This window comes from Trichosurus vulpecula, chromosome 1 (assembly GCF_011100635.1).
Source record: "Trichosurus vulpecula isolate mTriVul1 chromosome 1, mTriVul1.pri, whole genome shotgun sequence".
Classification (NCBI taxonomy): Eukaryota; Metazoa; Chordata; class Mammalia; order Diprotodontia; family Phalangeridae; genus Trichosurus; species Trichosurus vulpecula.
The window spans coordinates 94,370,122-94,390,892 of record NC_050573.1 but is presented as its reverse complement, the minus strand read 5'-3'; the positions used below and the strand labels follow the sequence as shown (position 1 = coordinate 94,390,892).

Sequence of the window (20,771 nt, the reverse complement as noted above, 5' to 3'; positions counted from 1 at the left end):
CTTTTTAATTGCATTTGTTGTTGGACTGAATTCAACAGAATTGATGTGCTTCTGACCTGGGCATTGTCCAAGTCAGAATCTCAAACTCTAGGGATAGTCTGGTCCCAGGCTGAAGTGAAAGGTCTTGATACTGTATGAACATTATGCCAAAGGCAAGTATCTACTACCCCAAGAAAGTCTGTCCTTTCAGACCCTCTGAGGACACAGAGCACAGCCCTTATTTTCAGGGGCCCCAACCTTATCATACCTACCTCACACAAGCCTAGTTGAATTCATACTCCAAATTTGCTGCTCTTTCCCCCCATGTTAGTTGTTAAGCTCCTATGACCCTCATAAAAACTTTTCAAAATAGGTGGTGGTGTTGTCTCCTTTTTGCATATGAAGAAAACGAGGCAGGGTCATACAGCTAGTAAGTGAAGGAGACCTGGAACTGACTCCAAGGCCAAGGCCTCTTCCCACTATGTAACTCAGATGCCTCATAACAACAGCTATCATCTATATAGTCTTAAAGGTTTGCAAAGCACTCTATGTATATTATCTCATTTTATCCTAACAACAACCCTGGGAGGTAGGTGATATTATTAACCCCTGTATTATCCCCATTTTACAGATAAGAGAATGGAGGCTTATAGAGGTCAACTGACTTTCCTAGGACCACACAGTCAATAAGCATCTAAATTGGGATTTGAACTCGGATCTTCCTGATTCTAGGTTTAGCACTCTACTGTCCCACATAGCTGTCTTTTTCCTAAACATTATGGTGTCAGCAATTCTCTAATCTTCTCCTTCTTTCTTTATGTTATGGTACCAGCAACTCAGCAGCAAAGCAAGACTTAAAAGGAAAAGCCTCCCTCTTGACCTCTCTAACACTGGGAGTGATCTAATATTTATGTATTTTAGATTCAGAAATTGTTCCAGCAATGAGAGACCTCAGAACTCATCAATCCCTTCATTTCTAAAGGAAGAATTGCCTTGTCTAAGTTCATACAACCGTTAGGGTTAAAGCCTGGACTTAAATTCAGGTCTTCTGTCTCAAGGTAAGAATCTTCCCATTATACCCCAAATGCCTATTTCTGACCAGGCTATTATCTAGGTCAATCTCCTCTTTAGTCCAAATGCAATGCTCTTTGTACCCCCTGCATTTGGATCCTGAATAAATCCCCTCTTTTATCTACATCAGTACCTTGAAGGTATTTATAGACTTTTCTTCTTGCCCTGCCAAAGGAATGATTATGGGCTATTACTTAAGAGTGTTTTTGGCCACAGAGGGAGGGCAGGTGCATGAGCTGCATGGCAGAATCCTTTGGATATAACTCTCTGTACTTTTCCAGAGGCCACGGACAGAGAAAGTATCTCGAGGACCTTTCTGGGTGACCCACATGATTCCAGCCACTGAAGTGTTCAAGTGCCCTTGAGTAAGTGTCATTGGTTCCATTAGAATTGCCGAATATTAAATCTAAAAGGGATCTTGGAAGTTAGAATATCAGAACGTAAAACATTAGAGCTAACAGGAACTTTAGAACAGAAGCACATAGAATTTTACAATTGCAAAGGATGTTACAATATAGATCATAGAATGTCAGAACCAGAAGAAATCTTAGGACACAGACCATTAGAAATTGAAGTGACCTCAGAAAATAGAATGTTAGAACTTACAAAGGAATTTGGGGCTTATCTAGTTTAAACCCCTCCTTTTACAGATCAGGGTGTTGAAGCTTAGAGAAAGGAAATAATATTCCTGAGGCTAGCTAGAGGCAAAATTTAGTTGTTCTAACAGAGAAGCCATGACTTTTTCTGTTGCAATTATTTTTACAGTTGTGGTTTTTCTGGTCTCTTGCTCACCACTCCTTATTTCTAGTTTGGAATTGGTGTGGAAACAGTTTCTTCCCCCCATCCCATTCTCACCAGAGCTGAAAAAATCAGCCTAGTGATTAGCTGATGCTCTTATACTAAGGAGACAGACAGATAGTCTCTAGGACTCAGAGTAACTCAGTATTTCTAGGTCCTGATTCATGACAGTATCTATTATCCGGCTCTTGTATGCTGTTAAGGCCTTTTGAAATAACTAAAACTTCTTGGTTCCTGACCAAGAATGTCAATTGCTATCTCATTTTGGCCCTTCTCCAACAACTTATCAATAGGCTACCATTCCCTAGAAGAAGCCTCACTCCCTTCAGCAGCACTCCCAAATTTCTAATTTTTTTATTACTCATCTGCTATATGTAGGCTTGGAAAGTTAAAAGAGAGAATAAAGAATATTAGAACTCTAAGGGAACTTAAAACACCTTTATTTCTCTGCAGCATTTGATACTTTTGGCCATCTTCTCTGTAATACTCTCTCCTGATTTTTTCATAACACTACTGTTTTTTGATTCTCCCTCCTACCCCATCGGACGACTCCTTTTCAGTCTTTTTTGCTGGATCATCATCCATTTCACATCTGCTAACTTCAAATGAACCTGATGCTCTATCTTGGCTTATTTTCTTTTCCTCTTTTATGCTCTTACATTCTCTTAGAGTCCCGCCTAACTCCCATGGGTTCAATTATCCCCTCTATGTCAGTGACTTCCAGGTCTGTATTTCTCGCTCTGATGAGATCCAGTCTTTTATTCCTGACTTCCTATTGGATACCTCCGTCCAGATGTCCTGTAGGCATCTCAAACTCAAAATGTCCAAAACGGAATTCATTTTCCCTGCAGTCTTTTCCCTCTTCTTAATGCCCCTCTTTCTGTTGAGTCCACTACTATCCTTTGAGGCAACTGGGTTCACAATCTTGGAGTCTTTCTCTACTCATCCCTCTCCCTCGTCTTTCATAACCAATCAGTTGTTAAGTAATATGGGTTCTAACTCCACACTGTCATCTGTATCTCTTTCCTTCTTTCACTTACAGGGTACCACCTGTTATGGACCCTCATTACCTCTCCAGTATATTATTACAAGGGCCTCTAATTAGGCTCCCCACCTCTTGTCTATCCCTCCTCCAACCTGTTCTTTATACTGCTGCTAAAACGATATTCCTAAAACACAGAGCAGACCATGTTATTCTCATGTTCAAGAAGTTCCAATGGCTCCTCATTTTTGGGATAAAATACAAATTTCTCTGTTGGGCTTACTGTCTGACTTTATTCTTCCATTCTAAGATTACCGCACATTACTATCCTTCCTCCTGAGTAAGGCCCTAACCAGATTAAAATGTAATTGGGAAATATTTAACAAAATAAATAAAAATACAATACAACAGATAATATTAATTTGTGGCTTTTCTAAGTCCATATGCGGCCCACAGGGATTTGTTTCTTTTTTTCTTTTGACGTCACTGCTCTATATCCTAAGAAAACGACTACTTAGCTCTCCCAGGTCATGCCTTTGTATAGCTGTCCCCTATGTATGGCCTGTGCTCCATCTTCAGCTCTGCCTCATAACCCTTCATTCTGCCTTCTGTTCAGCTATCTTTACCCTGAATATGTTCCCAAAGGAAACCTATGCTGATGTCTTAAATTGCTACTCCAGCCACAATTTGCTTTGTACCTATTTTATTTCTAATTTGCATTACATATTATCCCTTACCTCTCTTAGAATGCAAGTTCCTTGGGACCAGGGGATGTTCTTTTTGTCTTTGTGTCCCTAGTACCTAGCACACAGTAGGTGCTTTACAAATATTTGCTGAATGAACTAATATAACAATGCTATGTTATAGATATGCAAACTGAGACCTAGAAAGGGAAATGCCTTTCTCAAGTAAATGGCAGAGCAAGTCCTCAGACTCAAAACTCTGGTCCATGGATACCCAGTCGAGCAATCTTTTCCCTCTACCATTTTACTTCCTCCCTAAAACATGGCATTGATCAATCATACACTTACTTTCAAGTTGCTTCCCTAACTCTTCTTGGATAAGTCTTCGAAGAGTGTCCACTGAGGGTGAATCTCCCTAGGAGAGAAGAAAGTTGGAATTACTACTGAAGAAAGATTAACAAATGAGTACAATATACTGGTCAGTCTGCAGAAACTAATAACTACTAAACTTGTTGTGTCAACAACCCGGCTGGCAGCTTCTGTGGGGGTATAAGATTCACCCACAGCCAACACCCAGAAAGCTGCCAACAGCACAGGTTCTTTCGATCTGCTTAATTAAGGAAAGCAAGGTGAAGGGGTTGACAAGCTTACTTTTAATTCAAATATCATTCAGTTAGTTCAGGGGAAAAAAAAACCAGCACCCTGAACTTCAAAACAAAATGCAAATTACAGACATCAATAGACTTTGTCTGATGCAAGTCCCAACACATAGTTACCACAGTTCAACATCCAGGTTTACAAGCTGGAGGGCTCCTTAGCTACAGCTGCCCGGAGTCTCCTCATCAACACCATCTCCAGAGCCCCGCACCAATAGCTCTGTCCTCCCTTCTTATAGGGCTTTAGACATCATCAGACATCATCTGAATCACCAGAGCTCAGGCTCTGGTGATTGGTTCTTGAGTTGGCCCCTCCCCTTAGGCCCCCCCCCCCCCCCCCCCCCCCCCCCCCCCCCCCCCCCCCCCCCCCCCCGCCGGGATGTTCAAATCCACATGGATTACATTAACACCTAATGGGGTTTGGGCCTGGGGATTAGCACCTAGTAAAGCTGACTGAGATAAATTGAGTCACTCAAAGAAAACAAAGACAATTCTGGTTACACTTGTATCTCAGTAGTATTTTTGTATCTATCATGGCATTCCATCATTGTTCCATCCCTGTAATGCATAGACCTCAGGCAGTAAGGTATCCCAACTAAACTCACAGCCTCACCTACTTGGAGTGGGGAGGGACCTCAAGGGTCACCTAGTCCCACAACCCTCTTCTTACAGATGAATAAAGAGGCCTGGAGAGTCTAAATGAGTTACCTTGGGTCACTAAGGTAGAAAGGGGCAGAGCCAGGATAGTGACAAAACGCGTTTTTACATTTTAACCCAGAAAACTGTGCTGGGCATTGTTTTAACAATTCGGCTGGCAGCTGCTATGGGGGTGTAAAACCAACAACAACCAGCTCACAGAATGCTGCAAGCCCAGGTCCTTTTGATCTGCTTTACTAAGGAAAGCAACATTAAGGGGTTAACAATCTTACTTCAATCAAGTATACAAATACCATTCACTTAGTTCAGGGGGAAAAGCCAGCACCCTGAACTTCAGAGCAAACACAAATTACAAACATCAACAGACAGACCTTGTCTGATTCAAATCTCAATGCATAGTTACCAGAGTTTAATAAAGTCTGAACATCCGGGTTTACCAGCTGGAGGGCTCTTAACTACAGCCGCCCGGGTCTCCACATCAGCACACTGCCAAGAGTGACAGCCCTAAGCAAATAGCTCTGTCTTCCCTTTTTATGCACTGTTTAGCCATCATCAAATGTCATCTGAGCCACCAGAACTTAAGCTCTTACTATTGGCTCTGGTCTTAGCAACTCCCCTTAGGACCCGCACGCCCTAAAATTGTCACAAAAATGTGACTTAAACCCACATGGTTTCAAAGCCTATGATGTCACAAACATGTCACTCAAACCCATGTAAACTAGGCTTTCCCTTGAGGCAAGGAGGTCATCAAAGACTCCTAATTTAATCAAGGAAACAAAGGCCAGACTCTTCAAGGGCACTTGGTTGAATAAGTGTTAAGTGCCCATCTTGATTCCCAATACAGGCATGCAGCTGGGGTCAGAAAAGCTGTGCTGAATTTCATAGAATGAATACAGAATTCTAAGGTGGTGGAAGTGGGGGAGAGCTTGAATAATTATTCATTGAGCATATGTTTCTTAAGGGTTTATTATGTGTAGAGTATTTTGCTAGGAACTAGAGAGATGATACTGATAATAGCTAGCATTTACAGGAAGTTTCAAGGTTTGCAAAGCACTTAACACCATCTTCTCTGATTCTTGCAATGACCCTAGGAGGTAGATGCTGTGATTATTCCCATTTTACAGATGAGGAAACTGAGGCAGAGGGAGAGTAAGTGATTTGCCCAGAGTCATGTAACTAGCAAACATCTGTGACCAGAAGTGAATGCTGGTCTTCCTGAGGAAGGATCCCTGTCCTTATGTAACAGTCTAGAACAGGGCTGTCCAACATTAGGTTTTTATTGAAACAATAGACAATATATTTTGATTTACCACTTTAGTGAGAGCTCTGCAGTAGTTCAGCTTCATTTACTGAAGTATTTATATAAATTTCTATGCTTGTAGGTGGGCTTGCGGGACACACTTTAGACTGCCCTGGTCTAGAATATACAGCCACATACTCTCCTACTGCTGCTGCTGCTGCTGCTGCTGCTCCTGCTACTACTACTGATAACTGCATGATAATTTGCACAAATACAGCATTTTGCTTTACATAATTATAAATTTTTTTGTATTTTAAAAACATTTTATTATAAATTTTTAATTTTAAAAATTTTTAAGTGCTTTTAAATTTCTGAGTTTATTATTTATTTTGTATTGCATTTTGCATGTAGTATGATATCATAAAAATTATACAATATTATATAATTATAAATATGTAATCATTTTACCATTTTGCAAAGGGATTTTGCATCCTCATTTGCATCCCCACTCTTTCATTTGATTCCTCCAACAACCCTGTGAGAGAGGCAGGGAAGGAAATGTTCCCTCATGACAGATAAAGAAACTGAGGTCGAAATGACTAGTCTAAGGTCCCACAATAAGTAAATAGAAGAGAGAGGGATCAGAGCCCAGGATTTCTGTGTCTTTTCTACCAAGTAATGTCGATGCATGAAGAACCATTAAATGCGAAGGCCCTTGGATTGATGTGAAGGTAAGTTCGGGAGCTCCTTCCTGGCCTCCCTCTTTGGGTTTTAGTTACTGCTCCAATCCCTACCACACTGTATTTGCTGGTCACCTACTTACTTAATTTCAACCTTTCTCCTCAAAATAAACAAAAAAACAGGTCAGAGTTCAGGAAGACATTCAGCCAGCCTGCCTGTCTTTCTTCCCAATGTTATGTGCTTTCTCCACTAGATGACCCATTTTGCCCTGTCTGTGTTGTCTGCAACAAAATGATAAGCTTTGAAAGTCCAATTATTTGCAGGATGTCTCTCTGGAAGCTTACTTTTTTTTGGAGGGGCAAAGAGAGTGTGTCACTACCTTCTATAAAATAACCATCCTCTGGTCTCCCAGGCCAGTTCTCTGAACAGAATGTCCCTGCTGAGGCCTGCTCCCTGCCTCTAAAATCTGACCACTGAGATTTTGTTTGCCAATCAAGAGGCCAGTTGTTTGACTTCCCAGCAGGTATATTGTGATCACTGATGGGATAGAGGGCAAGATAAGGGATTGCTGAGCACATATTAAAGGGGGCTTAGGAAAGGCATTGATTCCACCGCCTTCACCTCAGGATTGTTCCTGGATGGAGCCTGGCATCCCATGCTCTTACATTCATTGTGGCCGGGCCTCCTGGAACATTAAAGCTAGCAGGCAGAGCCTTGGAGGTGCTCTAATCCAACTTCATTTTATAAATGAGGGAAGTGAGATGCGGAGAACTAAAGTAGGAAAACAGCTAAAAAAAGGAAGAGAAGAGCCAAGCCAGGATTAGGACTAGTGACCCAGGCAGATACTATTTGATGATAACAATAGTTACCATTTATATAGTTTTTTTTTTAAGATTTGCAAAGCACCTTATAAATGTTATCTCATTGTGTTGTCGTTCACCTGTATGTCTATAGGACCTCACGGACAAAGTCCATGGGGTTTTCTTGGCAAAGAAACTGGAGTGGTTTTGCCATTTCCTTCTCCAGTGTGTTCCCATTTTACAGATGAGAAACTGAGGCAAATACAGGTCAAATGACTTATCCAAGGTCACACAGCTAGTAAAGGTGTGATTGAGCTGATTGAATAGTTGACTACAACAATAGGTCTCTTTACCACAGTAATGATCTCAGGTTTAATAGCAGGAAGTGATCTTAAGATCTCCTTGCCCCATTCCCCTCTTTTGACAGATGAGGAAACCGAGAAGTAAGGAGATAAATTGACTTGACCAAGATCGTTCAGGTATGAAGTAAGAGAGCTGGGATTCAAACCTGGTTCTCTTGATTCTAAGTGGAGTGCTCTACCCACTATGCTACCCCACTCCAGCTGCTAACAACAAAGGCAACTCTAAGAATGTGAGAGTTTTGCTGAACTGGAGAGAAAGCTGTCAAAAAGGAATAAAATTTGAGGCTGAGTAGGGCGCTCCATCCAACGCTGATTTCCTGGGATTCTTACCCTTGCTCCGGGAAATCCTGGCTGTCCTGGTGGTCCAGGAGGCCCAGCAGGTCCACTTTCTCCTGGAGGTCCATGAGGGCCCATCAGTCCTGTGTGGCCTTTATGACCTGGTAATCCCGGTTCTCCAGGCTGACCCTTCTGTCCTTGAGTGCCTTTCTCCCCTTTGACTCCAGGATCTCCCTAGAGGGAGGAGACAGCACATAAATATAAAAAATGAGTACATAGCATGCTCAGCCAGAACCATGATCTACTGATTAAGTCCAGAGTCTAGAGAATGTGGCCTTCTCTGTTCCAAGACTCCTCACAGATTGAGAGGCCATATTTACATTAACAGATCCTATTAGCTACAGCCAGCTGTGGCTGACATCTAGAAATAGCAGAAGAGTTTCTTTATGAAATTGGATTTTTTTCTTAGTGCTAGATATGCCTGTAATGCTCACAAAAGATTCCAGAATATTGGAACTAAAAAGACCCTCAGAACACAGGATGTTGAAAAAGAGAATGTTAGAGAGAGATGGAAGCCTAAAAGATGAAGAAAAAATGTTAGACCTAGAAATGTCCTTAGGCCAGAGAATGTTAAAAATAGAAAATGTAAAAGATAGGATGGAACCTAGGATGTAAAACAGAGAATATTAGACCTGGAAGAGCCATTAGAATATAGGGTGTTGATATAGAGAATAATGGGTGGTGAAGTGGATAGACTGCAGGGCCTGGGGTCAAGAAGACTCAATTCCTGAATTCGAATCTGCTTCAACCCCATTTCAGGGTGCTGAAGGAAAAGACTCTGGGAAGACAGGAGAGGAGCTAGCAGTCTCCAAATGTCCATACATCCAGCGTGCTGCTCAAGACATTTTGGGGAGTTTCCTCTTAGTTGAGTTATTTCTCTCCCAATGGGAGAGCTTCTTCATTCTGTGTCATCTGGTGTATACTCTCATATATATCTATGTATCTATATCTATATCTGTATCTATATCTATGTCTATCTATCTATCTATCTATCTATCTATCTATCTATCTATCTATCTATACCTTCTATGATTTCTGTTTTGCTACAATTTGGATAAATGGACTTCTTTGCTATTCCCTATGTGTTCACTGTGGAACTGATATTAGGTGGGAAGGGATCTTGCATATAGAACTCGGGGTCCTTCCTCCCCACCTCAAATGACAAAATGACCAGAATGTAGCTGCAGCCCATTCCTATCCAACAGAATAATAATATTTAAGGGAGCAGATAGTTACACTTTAGCCTTTCTGAGGAGGCCTCAACCTTCTGCTTCCCCTCCTGGCAGGAATGAAAGTTTCCCTTGGAAGATGGCAGAAGACAATGCTTAGAGATGTATTTTGCCTCCCTTCAAACCACACACAACAGGCCTCACACATAGAGCCTCACTATACAGCATGGGGTCTATTCTTCTTTCCTTACATAGCACCACCAATAACAATAATAATAAGTAGCAATTATAAAATGCTTTAAGGTTTGCAAAGCACATTTTATCTTTAGCACCACACTGGGAGGTAAGTACCATTATTACTAGGACCCTTAAAATATAAATGTTGGAAGTAGAAGGGCTTTTAAACCATAGGATATTGAAATGTAGAATGCTGGAGACACAAAGGATCTTGGAACACAGAATGTTAAAGACAAGAGGAATCTTACTCATTCTGTAGTTCAAACTTTCTTCTGACAAATGAGGAAAATGAGGCCCAGAGGAAAATGTGTCAAAGATTGTACTACATCAAGTGGCTATCCCATCATGCCTCCTCTCCCCACTCCAAAAGCAATCTTTAATCATTAGGCCACCTGTGACTTCAGACCAAGGAAACACAGTCCCTAACGTCATGCCGGGACTTCAACCTTGCCTCTTTTCTCCTTCTTTCCAAAGCACGCCGCTGTTTGACGTCTCACCCATGATTTAGCAAGCTAGACAGCTGTATTCTTCAGAGAGCCCGTGAACCAAGAATGCTTATATTATTTAGGCATCATCTGCTCATTTTAGGGATGAGGAGACTGAAGTCAAGAAAGCGATTTGCCCAATGTCACAAAACTCGTGAGTAGAATGGTCAGTATTAAAACTTGGGCCTTCTGACTATGAATTTCATGCTCAAGCTACTACAACACATTTCCTACATATACATGCATGTCTCAGATTCTCAAACTAGATTTGATGAAGAATTTTCCTCTTGCTCCTAGTCCTGAGTAATACCTTCACCATGGGTCAACTAGGTAGTGCAGTGGCTAGAGCACCCGCCCTGGAGTCAGGAGGAACTTAATTCAAATTTGGCTTCATACAAGCTGACCCTGGGCAAGTCACTTAATTTCAACTGCCTCCCAAAAACCCCAAAACAAACAAAAAAACCCAATATCTTCATCATGTACCCAGAAGGGGTACCCCTTTGCATTGTGAGCCTCAAAGCTGGACGAATGGCAGATATATGTTTCCAATATTAGGGAACAAGTCCTAATGATGAGTGATCTCTTACATGGGCATGACATTTTAAAAAGTACTTTATTTCAATGAATCCCCACAATATCTCTGTTATGTTGGTTGGGCAGAGATCATCACATCCATTTTATAGATTTGGAAACTGAAGTTTGGAGACATTGACACAGCCAATCACACAGCCAAAATTACACAGCCAATTTCTTGTAGACCTGGGATTAAGTCTCTCCCTGCCCCCCCCACCATCTTCTGACTCTGACTGATTCTTTGGCTCCAAGGCTAATGCTTTTTCCACAATTTCACATTGTTCCTAGAGCAAAGGTATCCTAGAATTAGAAAATTTCAGAGTCTGAAGGGAACTCAGAGGTCTTCTCGTCCAAATCCTGAATATAAGAATCCCTCTGATTCACCAGCAAGCCCAGACTCTGTTAGAACACTTCTCATCACAGGGGGCTCACCACCTTTGGATGCAACCAATTCCATTGCGGGATGGCTTTAATTATAAGGAATTTTCTTTCTTATATTGAATAGAAATCTCTATTCCTCTAACTTTCTAGTTCTTACCATTTAGAGCCACACAGAATAAGTCCAGTCCCTGTTCCACATGCCAGACTTTTAGACATTAGAAAACAGTAGTTATGTGCCTTTTAAAATACAGGATCATGGATTAGAGTTGGAAGGAAACCTAGAAGCCATCCAACTCCCTCATTTTACAAATGAGTAAACTGAGACTCAGAGATATTAACTGACTTGCCCAAGGTCACACAGATGGTAATAGAGAAAGGATATGAATCTAGGTACTCTGACTCCAAATCCAAGGCTCCCTCCATCAAAACACATTGCCCTCTTTTCCCCAGATCCTTTCAGTGACCCTCACACTAAGGGGTCTTCAGGCCCCCCCCCACCAATCCTGGTTGCCCTCCTTTGGTTGGGGCTAACCAGTTACACAGGAGTTTCCACATAGAGACCCAATCTCTCTGTTTCCTCTTGACACAGTGGAAGAAGCTGCCACGTCAGTCTTAGAACTTGCAAAGGAAGCTGAGATACATCCCCTTGCGGGGGCCATGACAACAAGGGGAACTGGAGGCTGCCATTCTGAGTGGTTGTGTAACAAGCAACACATGTGGGGGTGTCAAGGCAGACTGGATATATATTTTCACTGTGAGGAGAAGCAGCTTTCATGGGTGTTAAAACACACACACACACACACACACACACATACACACAACTTTGCTGCAAAAACGATCCCCCCCCAACTCCCTTTCAGGCAAATGTAAAGAAAATCTTATTAAATCCTGGTGCTGCCAACATTCATTATGGAAAAATCTGTTCCCTTTTCACATCCGATGACAAAGCCAGCACTGGGCAAACGCCATGCCATGCATGTTTTCATGTCTGAAACTTTTTCAAATGAAAATAGACAAATTTAGATTAGAACATTTGAAAGGGAAGGGATGTTAAGATGTTGATGTTGGAGCTGGAAGGTATCTTAGAACATGGAATTTTCAACCCAGAAAGGCCTTTAGAGATCATCTACTTCAGCCTCCTTATTTTACATATGAGGGAAATAAATTAGAGATGTGAATCAACTGAGGTCAAATAGCAAATGAATGGGGGAACTAGTATTAGAACCAAGATATACTGATTCACAGGAAAGAAGGAAAAATGAATAGAAAGAAGGAAGAAAGGAAAGAAGGGAGGGAAGATGGAAAGAAAGAAGAGAGAGAGGAAGGAGTGAGGAGAGGGAAGAAGGAAGAGAAAGAGGAAGGAAGAAAGTGAGGGAGTTAGGGAGCAAAGGAGGGAAGGGAGATAGCAATGGAGGGAAAGAAGGGAGGGAGAAAGGGTCGGAAGGAGGGAGGAGGACAAAGGACATAATATAAGAAGTCTTTCTATTTTTTTAACTAAAAATAATATCTTAAGCTTTACATAAAGGAGGAAGGAAGGGGGGAGTAAATGAGGGAAAGAGAGAGGGGGAGGACAAAAGAAAGAAGGAAGAAAAGAAATAGCATTTATAAAGTGCCTCCTATGTATGAGGCACTAAGTTCTTTACAAATATTATCTCATTTGATCTTCATGACAACCCTGGGAGGTAGGTTCTATTACTATCCCCATTTTGCAGTTGAAGAGACAAGTAAGTGTCAGCTGAGGCAGACAAGTAAAGTGATTTGCCTAGGGTCACAGCGCTAGTGAGTGTCTGAGGCTGGATGTGAACTCAGGCCTTCTTGACTCCAGACTCAATCCACTGTGACATCTAGCTATCTTGTCCAGCATTCTTTCAACTTCACGCGATGCCTCTCCTCTTTGCCATCAATCACCTTTCTGTTTATCATTTCAATGGTTTCTTTTTTAATAACTAACCAAGAGAAAAATCCCATGAAGATTTATGTACCCATTAAGAAAAGAAAAAATCAATATTTCCTTCGCTGAGGAGAGTTATTTTCTAGACTTGGGTAAGCTGCAAGGATATACATATATGTGTGTGATCTAAGCAACAACTCACATTTATGAAAGGCTCTACAGTTTGCAAAACACTTGGTTCACCACAATAACCCTGTGAACTAGGTAGATGAGGAAGTGTTACGCCCATTTTATAGATGAGAAATTGAGGCTTAGAAAGGTGAAGTTACTTCTCCAGGGTTGCAAAGCTACTATATAGCAGATCTGATTCTTAGATCTTCTGATTTCAACTTAGGAGAGACCGAATTTCTTCTACATACCCTTTCTCCTTTGGCGCCTTGTTCTCCTGGTTTCCCTGAGGCACCCTGTGAAAGAGAACAAACGTGAGCATAGAAACATGAACCTGGAACCTGAAGTTTCCTGCTTATAAGCAGGGAGCCAGGAGCAGTAAGATCATACAATATGAAAATTAAGGAAGAGGCTCTGGACCCACTGGCTCAGGAGAAAGAGTAAGAAGATGATGCTGTCTTTGTTCTCTTGTGAAAGAATGGGTAACGTTTACCTGAAAAGCTTAAACTGGCATCAGTAATAACAGCAACCAAATACATGTTTTAGAATAAGAAAGCACTTCATATACATTCACCCATTCAGTGTTCCCAATATCCCATGAGTGGAAGTAGGCAGTGTTATTTCCATTTATTGATAGACTTAAGGCCCTTTGAGCTGAGCAAAGATGTTCTAAGAGCAGTCCCCAAAGTGGGGTATTTGTGTCCAAAGCAATCCATTGGGGTGTGCAAAGAAAATATGAGAAGTCATTCCATTTATTTTTTTAACTAAAAAGAATATATTAAGCTTTATAAATATTTAATATATAGATGGGCCCTGGTTCCATCATTTCAAGTCATATGTTAGATGGATATGTATGGTATATATGCAGTATCCTGACAGAAGAGCAGGAGTTCCCTAGTTCACAGCATCACTCTCACTGATTTGTTCAATTTCAGTGTATTGAGATGTCCTGTGACTGTATGAATTATATGACCTATTTTTCATTAAACTAATCCTCACAGAATGGATAAGTGGTTTAAATAGCTTCCTACAAGACAACAACCACAACAGCAAACAATGACTGGGGATTAAAGAGAATACTAAGAATAAGAGTGTGGAGGAACAATACGAACATGGCAGAGCTGGCATTTCTACTACTGCAAGGGCTTTGTCAGTTGTGTTGAAAAAATTATTAAGATTACTTGAAATATGGCCCTCTAACCACCATTGTTAATTATGAAACTCACCCTGAGAGAAGGCCTTGAGATAATAATATGAAGGCACTATAATTAGAAAGGCAATTAAAAACCAAACTATTGTTGTTGAAAAAGATGTGTATTACCTATAAAAAATTTCATATCTCTAAATGCAATTCCTGATTCATTTTCAAGAACAACCAACTGATAACGGGAAAGAAGCGAATTTATATGATGAATTTCAACAATAATGTTTTGCCATAATTGGTGGATGGGATGCCGTTACCTTGGGTGATTTCCCAGAACTCTGCTCTGCTCTAGAAGAGTGATGTATTGCATGGATGATGGTGATCCTTAAAACTTGTCTGGCTATACAGTTAACAAAGCATTTTATAGTACACAAAGTCCTTTCAAATCCACTTTATCATTTGATCAATAAAGGATTAAAACACGCTAAGTACTTGCCTCTTTTCCTGGGATCCCTTTTTCTCCTTGTTCTCCCTGTGAAACATTAACAATTATGGAAAAATCAAGCAATGCAAATGTTAACCAACTAGCCGATTGACTACCCGACAAGTACATGTTGAGCACCATTGGCTATCCCAAACAATCACCAAATATTTATTAAGCACCTACTTTGTGTCAGGCCCCACTCTGCGTGCTGGGTATATAAGTAACAAAGAGGTAGTCCCACTAGGTACTTACGTTCTAAGGTAATGCAGTTGACATTCCCACTGGCAAACTACTGCAAGTTTAAGGGGATGGAGGAAGGGAGGGAGGAGGAATCCAGAAAAAATAATTCCTTATATTTGTATAGAGGTGCTTCACAGTTTAGAAACTCTTTTTGTAAATATTACCTCCCTTGATTTTCACAAACAAGTTTTATTCTCTTTATAAGTAATAATAGAAATTTGTTAGCTCTGCTCACAATTACTCCCTGAAGCAGGCATAGCTAGAATTACTATTTCCATTTTACAAATAAGAAATTTGAAGAGAGGTACTCATTCAAGGTCACATGGCTGGCAAGTGTTGGATGTGAGATTCAAACCCAGTACTCTGCTGACTCCAAGTCTGATGCACTGTTATGTGCTGTTCAGAAGAGGTTAAAAGTGTCTGGTGTCATAAAATTTTAAGTTTCAAAGGCATCATCTAGTGGTTCTTCAGGTGTGGTCTGAAGGTCTGTGGGGGTCTCTGAGACCCCTTTAAGGGGTCTGTGAGGTCAAAACTATTTTCATAATAATATCAAGATGTTACTTGCCTGTTCTAATTACATACCTGTGTGAGGCCACTCTTAATACATTTCAACCGAAACAACCTATCCCAACAGCAGAGATCAGAATACAACTGTCTTCTATTAAGCCATACATTAGAGAAAATTACAAAAATAACGCTACTCTCCTCACTATTTTTTTGTTTTGGAAAATATAATTATTTTCATAAAATATGTTATTATGTTAACATGTAATAGGTTTATTTTTATTATTTTAAATTGAATAAACACATCTTTAAAATGATTAGTTTTAAGTTTTAATACAGCAAACATTAAAAGATATAGCCTACATAAACAAAAACTCTTTGGGGCCCTCAATAATTTTTGAGAGTATAAAGGGATTCTGAAACAAAAGGGTTTAAGAAATGGTGATCTAGTCCAATCCCCTTAATTTTATAGGTAAGGAAACTAAAGGCCAGAGAGGACGAGTGATTTTCCCAGAGTCACTGAGGTGGTTCATATATCAAAGTGGTGAATGACGCCAAATTGGAAGCCTGATCTTCTTCTCTATGTCCTAAGTTCGGGATTCTATTTACAGGATTGACTCTGCCCTCAAGAAGCATCTCCTTAAGCTTCATCTATTTAAAGGGATAAGAAATACACCAACCAATCTGGGTACCAAACTAGTAGAGCGCTAACTTGTATGATGTGACTACTAGTGTTATAGTGTTTAGAAGAGGGGAGAGAAGTGTTTGAGAAGCAATTTATTCACTGAGGTGGATGTTTATTTCTTACCACCTCTCTTTGCATGCCCATATTATGCAAACACTGAGCTTGTTTGAAACCATGTGATTGGTTGCCTCAGATAGAATTTATCAGAATAGATCTTCCCTACTGATTACCAATGGGCACACTCCACCCCTATCCTATATTCTTTCTTCCATCTTACTCCAATGTTGACCCCTCAGAGTAAGAGACAACTGACGGAATTCTTGAATGTTTATGCAAGAAACATTTATAAGATCAAAGAGGAAATGACCTGAGAGACTGTCTAGTCCTGTTCCTTTATTTCACAGACCATAACAATGAGGCCCAGAGAGGGGAGGGTTTTTTGGTTCGGTTTTTGTTTTTGTTTTAAATGCAGGATCCCAAAGCTAGCTAGCAAAGAAAGCACAAACTTTTAGGGGTCTTTTGATTCTGCCCAGAGTAGACTGGGCCTTGCTCGTTTCACTATGCTATACTATGCCGCCTCTCTAATGATAAAGAGCAAATAATACAGTGGAGTTTAGAAATTATAATTCCACTCAGCCATAGCTGGAGTACCTTTGCTTCCCATGTGACTATCAGTAACTGAAGTGACACTGGTTAGTGATTCCCCAGAATCCTGACTTGTGAAAACAGAAACATATTTTGATACTGAACAGTAGAAGGGAACATAGCCATATAAAAACTGATTACGCAGACAGTTAGTATAAAGAACACAGAAAGTTGAAACAAAAAAAGACAGAATGTTAGAACTAGAAGATACTTTAGAATACAAAATGTCAGAATGCAGAGTATAACATATTAGAATAGAGAACATAAGATGTTAGAACTGGAAAATACCTTAGAAGACAATGTTAGAATATAGAACATACAAAATCAGAACAAAGAACATAATATGTTCAAACAAAGAAAACAGAACGTCAGAACTGGAAAATACCTTAGAATATAAAATTTTAGAACAAAGAACATAAAAAATTAGAACAAAGAACTTAGTATGTTAAAACTGGGAGGTATCTTATAATGTAGATTATTAAAACAAGGAATATAGAATTTTCAAACAAACAGCACAGAACATTAGAACTGGAAAATGACAGAACACAATGCTAGAATATAAACATTAAATATTAAAAGCAAAGTACATTGAATGTTAGAGATGGAAGGAGCAGTAGAAGTTTGATTAGACAGATTAAGAAAATAATAAGCCCTGAAAGTTAAAGTGACTTACCCAAGAAACTGCTAGTGACAATGTCAAGGTTCACCAAGTCATGCAGTTAATAATAGCAATAATAGCTAACATTTATACTGGGCCGGTGGGCGGTTCATTGGATAGCCTCCTGGGCCTGAAGTCAAAAAGACTTATCTTCCTGAGTTCAAATCTAGTCTCAGACACTTCCCAGCTGTGCGATTCTGGGCAAGTCAACTTAACCCTGTTTGCCTCGGTTTCCTCATTGGTAAAATGAGCTGGAGAAGGAAATGGCAATCCATTCCAGTATCTTTACAAAGAAAACCCCAAGTGGGGTCAGGAAGAGTTGGACACGACTGAATAACAACAGTTTACTATAAGCCAGGCACTGTGCTAAGCACTTTCCGATTTTACCTCATGTGATGCTAAGGACAACTCTGGGAAGTAGGTGCTGTTGTTTATTCTAGTAGAATAGTAGATCTTACTAATGGTATTATGGGTGTGTGGGCACACATACAAATTAAGGGTGCTCAAAGATTCAGAATGTGTCCTGCTTTGTAAATTGAAGCTCAGATTCAATCACAGAAGACAGTCTTCTCCTCCTTCTGGTTAATGATAATGACAATAATATTAGCTCACATTTATTTAACCTTTTAAAGGTTTCAAAGTGCTTCCCCCACAATGACTTGTGAGGAAGGCTGCTGTTGTTTGTCCTTTGTTTTCAAAGAGCACCAATGACATCAGGAGATGATGTCTTGTGAATTGCTTGTGAATTGGATTTAAGTGAGGCTGAATTACCCAAAGACGTCAGCCTCTTTCTCTCTTCCTGAGTCATCCAAATTCAGTGAAAAAAACAAATGTTAGGATGACTGGCAATGACCAGAGAAGCAATGGCTGACCTTGGGATCTTCAATACCTAATCGAACTTTAAGTGCTCCATATCATCTGTTTTAGTGGCATTCATCGCCGCTGGAACAAATTCTCTCATCTCCATATTCCACCAAGAAAAGTCTTCACGTGCTTGGGACAGACATCCCCCCTAACTTACCAATGGGTTTGAGGCCTGTTGGTTACCCTCAACCTGACTTAACTATCTGCTGAGACAGTTTACTGGGGCGGCCCGCCGTGCATACTACAGCTGCCATAGGGGAGAGTTGGGTGACAGATGGACATGAAAAGTAAATGAGCAGCCCTCACACCAGAGGTGCCAGTCCTCCTTTAACATGAGGCAGGTAATGCCAGTATTATTGCCTCCATTTTACAGATGAAGAAATTGTTACCAGAAAAGTTAAGTGACTTGTTCCAGGTCATACATTCATGAAGTAATAAAGTGGGATTCAAATTTTTCTTTTTTGTTCTTGAGTGTTCCTTACTCAAAGAGAAATGGGCTGTAAATAATACATATGGATCCCTGTAGGCTACATATTGACTTAGAAAACTACAAATTAACATTGTGTTTTCTTATATTTTTATTTGTTAAATATTTCCAAGTTATCTTTTAACTTGGCTTGGGTTGCTCTTGGGAGTGTCGCTGGTCTCACATGACATGACATGTGTGACATTTCTGGTTTACCCTAACAGTGTTTCTGTCGTGTCCTGTCTCTTTCCCTCTCCTGCTATCTTATCTGTCCCAGAATTAATGTGTGAATAATTCTCTCCTTATATTAGCTCATATTTCTATATCATTTTGTAGGTTTTTTTCACAAAACCTCTATGAGGTAAATGGTACAAGCATTATTTATTTCCATTTTAATGAACCTTAAACTGGCCCCATGTATGTGTTCCATGGACATGGCAGAGCCAGGGCATCTGACCCCAAGTCTAATACTGTCTCAAGCTTCTCTTTGAGGACCCAAAGTGCTGAGAAACCACTTCCGACTCAGTTTCTGAGTGGTAGAGACAGGAATAGGAGTGTGATGAATTATTTTGCATTTCCTAGCAGTAAAGTCTAGAGATATGGATTCATTTTAGAATATCTGACTTTTCCCCCTCTTAAGCTGTCCCCAAAATGACAATAGTTACTTCCATTTTCTTTGCCTTGGGCAAAATGCTTAATCTTCTGCTTTTTTAGTTTCTTCCTCTATAAAACAAGGGCATTTGCCTGGATGATCTCTAAGGTCACTTTCAATGCTAAAGTCCTAGTAACCTCTGAGCAAACACCTGCTCATTTCTACCTGAAGAGATGAGAAGTGGAGCTTGGGCAGAAAATGAAACCTTTAGGCTAAATATCCAATCCACGGACCTTCCTGGTCAGGATTGAAAAATTACGATTTCCAATCCGGAGCTTTCTGCTTACCTGAGGTCCCCGAGGTCCCTGGAATCCTGGAAGTCCTGGGCTGCCATTATCCCCTTTGTTACCTTTCTGCCCCTACAAATACAAACAAAAAAAGGGACAACGACAACAACAAAAACCCAGATCGGTCTTAGTCATAATCTCTTCCTTCATGTTTGTTCTGCTAGGAGTGCCAAGAAAACCCAAAGGCACTTTGTATACAGTAAGATGGAGACAGAGAATATGATCAAATTAGAAGACAATGGTTTTTCCCATTAAATCCTTGCTGTATGTACAGTACTCTGCCGAGTGCCAGGGATGTATGTCCAAAATACAGTCCCTGCCCTTATGTAATCTACAGTCTAGTAGGGCTGGACTAAAGCTTACCTGGGCACACACAGATAATGATAATACATAATAATACATAGTAAGTTCATTAGAGAAATGCAAAACAGAAAAGTGTATCCTTTTGAGTCATGGGATCATAGATATAGATCTGGAAAGGATGTGAGAAGCCATCTTGTCCACATGAGGCCTACAGTTTAGAGACTTAAGCAAAGTCACAAGGGCAGCAAGCAACAGGGCTTCTGACTCCACAGCCGGTGTTTGTTACAACCCTACATCTTTCAGAATAGATTTTTTAAAAATTGAAAATGTAAGTTTATTTCTAAAATATTATGAAGTAGGTAAGTGCATTATTATAGGGACCATCACATCATAAAATGGTGAGAAGCAGTGGAGGGAAAAAACAATTAAGAGAAAAAAATCTTAGTAAGAAACCCAACTAATCAAATTTATCTTAAGGACAATTAAGGTGAAAATGGAAACAGGACGACAAACTGTTGAAATAAGGGAAAGATCTACAAATTGTCTTTAATAACAAACTCTTTTTAACAGGATGGATTTAACTTTGAGAAAAAAGCCAAAAGTCATCCAGAAACAACCCTAATGGATGGAATTTGGGGGGGGGGGTGGTAAAGAGAGACAGAGACAGACAGAGAGCGAAAGACAGAGAGA

General features: G+C 40.2%; 1 protein-coding gene across 1 annotated transcript in view; it reads right to left on the bottom strand.

The window, feature by feature from the left end:
* The window catches only part of COL22A1 (collagen type XXII alpha 1 chain), a 570,107-nt gene that overhangs the window by 5,464 nt on the left and 543,872 nt on the right, over positions 1-20,771 (bottom strand). Inside the window, exons 56-60 of the mRNA XM_036741444.1 lie at positions 19,779-19,850; positions 14,790-14,825; positions 13,401-13,445; positions 8,240-8,419; positions 3,862-3,928 (exon numbers count right to left, since the gene is read on the bottom strand). Of these exons, the coding sequence (XP_036597339.1) occupies positions 3,862-3,928; positions 8,240-8,419; positions 13,401-13,445; positions 14,790-14,825; positions 19,779-19,850 (400 nt within the window). The remainder of the gene's footprint in view (positions 1-3,861; positions 3,929-8,239; positions 8,420-13,400; positions 13,446-14,789; positions 14,826-19,778; positions 19,851-20,771) is intronic.